Raw genomic sequence first — 6,000 nt, 5'->3', positions numbered from 1 at the left:
TAAATACAACTTTTTAGCTTGCGAGAAACCTTTTAAGATTTCTCAGTAACATTTTTCAGCATCATCGCCTTAGCTAAGTATGTGACCCCCCCAAAAATCCCTATTTCTGGGTCAGTCAGAGGCAGTTGCTAAAAACCAATTGTCAATTTTTTAATAACATACTGTGGGCGACATAAATTTAACTTCCCGTTGGTCAATAGTACTAGCGGCGTAGATGAACCTAAAAAATTTTCCGGGGTACAATGTGTTAATTCTAGTAACTAGTTGATAGGCCTTCGAATTTGTCAAATCTGCAAGTCGTTAAACGCTCTTCTCCACAATACGAATATATTTAAAGAAATTCGTGCTAACTCTCGCGAAACAAAGGTCGATTCCTTCCACAGATACATTTTCCCACCTTATAAAAAAAAAAATCTGAAAACTTAAAATAGTTGGGACCCCCCTCCGTCTGTCCTCATCTGAACTCACCCTTTCACATGTTGCCCTCTGCTTTGTCTGGCCGAGTTCGAATAACCGAAAGCACTCCTTCCTTGAGCGTGGTACGTTGAGGTGGTTGTTCGCACACCTCCAACCATTTATTGGAGCGGCGGCTCTTCCACACCCACACTCCAAAGATGCCAACACAAACGGATTGCTTTAGCTTGTCTTCTAGGGCTAAATGCTAGCCAACACATGGCTGTGTGGTTAACACTGAACACGAACATCACGCAAAATTTAGCAACTTCATTTGAAGTCAGTGTTTTGCCGCAAGTTGGTGCAGCTCGGTGGTTTGGCGCAAGATGCCGCAATTGGTGCTCCACTTCCATCCCTGTGCCATGTGTTTTATCGAACAACGCAGACAAAAAACTACACTGCTACCCAGCCTTGCTGCAACTTGGCAAGCTGAAGCTAAGGGCACAGGCAGCCAACGAGACAGCAGCAACGTTCCACATAAATGTGCCCATTGTGCCACTTCTCACACCATTTTGAACTGAAGCAGCTGGCATTGTTGGCTTAAGCTATTATTGAATCTGTGCAGAAAGATACATTTTGCACCAAACAAAGTGCTTAAACAGCTTAGCTTACTAAGCGTTATTGCTTTTTATGGCGAAGACCAAACTAGAAATCAACCAACTTTTTGATAACCTGGAGCAGCAGCACGATAAGCTGCATGTAGAAGTCATTCAGACTCTGCATTCACATGCCTGGCCTGTGCATTTTTAAGAGTGAGGGTGACACGGCACTAAAAGCTAATAGTATATACAGTCGCCGACCGATTTTTCGGACCTGGCGGGGTCCGAAAAAAAGTCCGAAAAATCGAACAGTCCGAAAAATTAGTTTTCGCCAAAAATGTTAACTTTATTTCATTCAGGCAGGCTTAAAAAAGTCCTTGATGCTGCCTTGCCTCATAGTACGCTTGGAGGCAATTAGGTTTGTCTGTATTTGCGCCAAGGTGACATCTTCACCGTAAACGCTCGACAATAGCGTCACCGCGTTGGCGATCTCCGCCGCCGACGGCTGCGGGCGGTCATCGTCGTCATCATCCGAGCCGCTCTCCGGCTGCTGGACAACCTGGCGAAGAATTTCGTCGTCTGTGGGCTCCGCGCACGAAACAACGTTGTCGTCCGTACGAGCGAAATCTTTAAATGTCATCGTGGCAGGAACGTCCACTCCACCACTGCGAAGGTCGTTCATTAAGTCATCCCCGCCATCGGTGCCGTCCGGGTCGCCTACGTCCAGGTCATCCGCCTCGGACTCTTCGGCAGCAGCGAACCCTGCATGCCTAAAGCAATGCGCGATGGTTTCTGGCTTCACCGCTTTCCATGCATCGGCTAACATGTGGATGGCGGCCAGAAGGTCGACCTTGTACACCTTCCCGCTGTCGAGGCACAAGACGGTGCGGCTGAGCAGGCGGGCACGGTAGTGTGCCTTGATGTTTCTGATCACGCCTTGATCCATTGGCTGGAGCACGCTTGTGGTGTTAGGCGGTAAAAATTCCAGCCGAATGGCCTCAAGGTTCGGCACGCTACCGTGCGCGCCACAGTTGTCCACAAAAAAGATGACCTTTCTGTTCTGCCGCGCAAACTTGCGGTCAAGTTTGCGTATGTATCTTTCAAACAATGATTGCGTGATCCACGCCTTGGAGTTGCTGTCGTATTCCACAGGGAGGGTTCTCACAGCCTTAAAACACCTCGGATTTCTGGCCTTCCCAATAACGAGAAGAGGCAGTTTTTCCGTTCCGGTGGCGTTGGCACCAACCATCACTGTTATACGCTCCTTGCTGAGCTTCCCACTGGCGCACGATTCCCCCGAAAATGCTAGCGTACGATCCGGCAGCATATTAAAGAAAAGTCCTGTCTCGTCACAGTTGAATATGTCCGAAGGAGCATATTCTTTAAGCAATGCTTGCAACTTCGTGACACGGTAATCAGACACAATAGTCTGATCCACCGCTCCGCTTTCACCACTCACTTTTTTGAATGAAATTCCGTGCCTCTACTTGAAGCCGCGAAGCCATCCGTCAGTAAATTTGAACTCTTCAATGCCCATTTTGAGAGCGAACGACTCCGCCTTTTCTTTTAACAAGTCTCCCGACACGGGCAGGTTCTTGGCCAAAACTCCTTTGAGCCACAACTGCAGAGCCTCTTCAAGGGCTGGATGAACGCCCTTACTGTCGTTTTTTTGGCTCTTGTTGTGGGAATTCTCAAACGCTGACAGTATCTTCGCGCTGTTTTTGACATAGTCAGATACCGTTTGCTTGGAGAGGTGGTATTCTTTGGCGACATCAAGCTGCGAACGTCCACTCTGTATCAGCTTGATAATTGCAGCTTTCTTCTCCAACGTCAGGGTCGTGTACTTCCCACGCTTCTTCGCACCGCCTGGCTCTCGCGATGGCACAGATGGCGGAGCCATGGCGTCAAGCACGCAAAATTCGATGTTGTAGTAGCCACAAGGAACCACACAACGTCTCGATGCAGCGCGACACAACACGTGCGGAATGGCGACTGAAACAAGCTGAAGAAGCTACAACAATAAAAAGAATCCTTCCTTCGCCTCCTCCTTTCCCGTCCCCAACGGTGTGATGACGATAGTAGTGCTGACCGAAGACGAAAAAGTAACGTCCCGTGCCGCGTTTTCCAAGTGCGCTTTCTAATCTCGGAGGCAGCAAAGCCATTCGAAGACCAAATTTAGCCAAGCTGGCGGAAAATCCAATATGGCGGCTTCCACAATGGTTGGGAGCGTAGCTTTAAACGAGCGATTTAGTCCGAAAAATCCAACTTTCAGGGGCAAATTCGTCCGAAAAATCGGTCAAAAAAATGCATTATCTCTATGGGATCCTTGACGGTGCATTTATGGAGTCCGGAATATCCAACAAGTCCGAATTTTCGGAGTCCGAAAAATCGGTCGGCGACTGTATATATAACTATTGTTGAATATGGATACAACAAAAACAGATATAACCGATTATTGGATTAAGAAATTAATCTGAAATCTTTCTTGCTAATGTCAGCATGTTACAAATATCTGATATAACGGAAATACCCTTGTGTTGGATGTGCTTTCTTTATTTGAACTGTATTTTGATCAAAGGTGTTAAAATATCATCACTGGAATGTTTGAGGTATCACCAAAAAGTGAATAAATTAAACACAATGAAACCACATGTTTGTTATAAAAACAATGAGTTCATTGTAATGTGCAGTATGTACAGGCAATCAGGAAAAAGAAAAAGTGTTCCCTCGTCCCCAAGAAGCCCTGGTGAGATGACGATGGCCACACGATGCTCTGTCCTCCTCCCCCTCCTCTCATCTCTCAGCTGCTGGACTTCATCTGCTCCAACTGCTTCTTGTACTGCTCAGCTTCGTGCGACTTCAGTTGAAGCTGGGCCTTGTACTGCTCTGCCTGTTTACGAAGGGCTTCCAGTTCCCGCTGGAGCTTGTCCTTCTCCTGATCCACTGGGGATTTGGCCTGTGCAAGGACAGAGCACAACATCACACCACAGACCAGCACACAAGTTCATTAGGGTGGCAGTTTAGGCACATTGGTATTCCATAAGGATGACTAAAGACACTGACATAAAAAAGGCATGTACGCACACACAAAGCACTACTTCTAACAACTTAATATTATGACCCTGTTGCTGCTTTATACCACAGATTCATCAACGTAATCAGAGAATGTCAGTGCACAGTACCAGAAAACCACAAGGAATTGACAACCTATCAATTATACGTAACCCATGATGGCACTCCAAGAATATCAAGGGGCTGTTAATGCTATTAAAGCTGGTAATGCTATATAGAAGGCATGCTTACACACACTTCACCAAGCATTTTTATCACTTCTGCTTTAATAATCTCTCTAGTAAGCCAATTTGTACTTCTGTGTATGTGCCTTTTTTCTATCTGTGCCAAGTTCACCTTTCTTTAGTCGTCCTTAAAGGCCAACTACAATGAAATTTCGGACCAGGTAAAAAGCCTAGTTTCAGGTAATGTAGATACTATAAAAGAACCTCTGTGCAAAATTTGACATTTGATATATGAGTATAAGCATCCGGAAAAGTTGGCGAAAATTACCGATCGCTGGAAGTGACACATGACCTAAAAATGAGTATGCCAGTACTGATTACCGGTTCTGGTAATGAAGCTGAACTTAAACGTACAGCGCAAACATAAGACTGACCACAACAGGAAGATACAACATACACTGGTGCTGTGTGTGTCGTCTCTTCCTGTTGTGGTCCGTCTTAGGTGTTTGTGCTGTAAGTTTAAGTTCAAAATTATGTAACAACTAGGCCCAAATTAAGTATTACTGGTAATAAAGGTCTGGAAAATATTTACTAACAGAATGTCTGTTGAATAAAATCAAGTGCTTTTTTCTCTCTGAAGTTAAAGAATTAGTGACATTATGTGGTACTGGATACCATTGAGGTTCTCAGTTTATTAGTGGACCTATGTTTGTAGCAATCGTTTATTGCGTAGAAAGTTTTGTTTTCCAGTTGTCCTCCAAAATACAGGAGGGCTTTTCCATCTTTACGGCAGGTGGGCTATCGTAAGGCGAATCTGCGTGACAGACAAAAGCAGGACTGTGCCTCAATCACTGCTCCATGCATAGCCATTGTTGGTGCTGTGCGGGTCGACCACGGCCAGCCCCGACAGCAAAAAGCGGGTGAAGCAGCACAGAGGCCTAGTGGGCTATACCTACACGAGTTAGACATAGATGTGTCACTTGTCCCTTCACCAGTGGTGTTAAGCATGTTGAATGAGAATGTTTGCTGCCAACGACAAGGGATGACTACAGTAAAACCCCAATGATACCATAACGGCTGGTATGAATTTCGGCGTGATATGAACTTTTAACATTTCCCGGCCAAAATACATTGCTCAGAATACAAAAAATATTGGCTGTTACGAACGCATTGCCACGCCGCTGCGGATCATACGAACGGGTGAGCAATAGCGGGATCTGGGCGGGATCCATAGTCACCAAGCAACTGGCTACGTCATGTGGGTGTGCAATCTCTCATTGATTCCCCTGTTGAGCGGACTGGACCACATCACAGCCTAGCTGATGCTTTGACCAGCGAGAAAGAAGGCGAGGACCACTGCAGCAATGACGACCGCAGCAGCAGCCACAACGGCCAAAACGCTTCCTGCACTCGACGTACTGAGGCATTCAGTGGTGTGCGAAAACATTCACACGATCACGTGTGCGCATTTCACACGATAATGTGAGCGATCACAAACTCGCTCTCAAAACGCTAGAGTAAGGAAGCGCGGCGGCAGCAGCGAGCGAATTGACCTTTGCGCTCTCTCTCGCTTCAACGCGAACTAACGTCGAAAGCACAGTGCATACGAAGCTATCTGGCACTAGGTGCACTCTGTCAACATCGCAGATTGCTTTGAAGATGAGGCCCGTGCGGGCGTGCACTTTGTGCACGTTGCAGATCGCTTTGAAGACCCGGCGCCCACGGCCGCGCCGTATCGGCAACTACCGGTCGCTTGTCGCAATGCACAGGTC

General features: G+C 46.6%; 2 protein-coding genes across 7 annotated transcripts in view; both read right to left on the bottom strand.

Moving 5' to 3' along the window:
- Positions 1–1,347: 1,347 nt before the first annotated feature.
- Positions 1,348–2,319, bottom strand: LOC119457072 (tigger transposable element-derived protein 4-like). The gene has a single exon (XM_037718899.1). The coding sequence runs from the start codon at positions 2,317–2,319 to the stop codon at positions 1,348–1,350; it is 972 nt and encodes a 323-aa protein (XP_037574827.1).
- Positions 2,320–3,645: 1,326 nt separating this feature from the next.
- The window catches only part of LOC119456454 (GA-binding protein subunit beta-1-like), a 56,828-nt gene continuing 54,473 nt past the window's right edge, over positions 3,646–6,000 (bottom strand). For all 6 annotated transcript variants that reach the window (XM_037718255.2, XM_037718251.2, XM_037718249.2 and 3 more), the window contains one exon: positions 3,646–3,948. In XM_037718255.2, the coding sequence (XP_037574183.1) occupies positions 3,793–3,948 (156 nt within the window). In that variant the 3' untranslated portion in view covers positions 3,646–3,792. The remainder of the gene's footprint in view (positions 3,949–6,000) is intronic.

The sequence above is a fragment of the Dermacentor silvarum genome, chromosome 6, assembly GCF_013339745.2.
Source record: "Dermacentor silvarum isolate Dsil-2018 chromosome 6, BIME_Dsil_1.4, whole genome shotgun sequence".
Classification (NCBI taxonomy): Eukaryota; Metazoa; Arthropoda; class Arachnida; order Ixodida; family Ixodidae; genus Dermacentor; species Dermacentor silvarum.
This window is presented reverse-complemented; position numbering and strand designations above follow the sequence as displayed.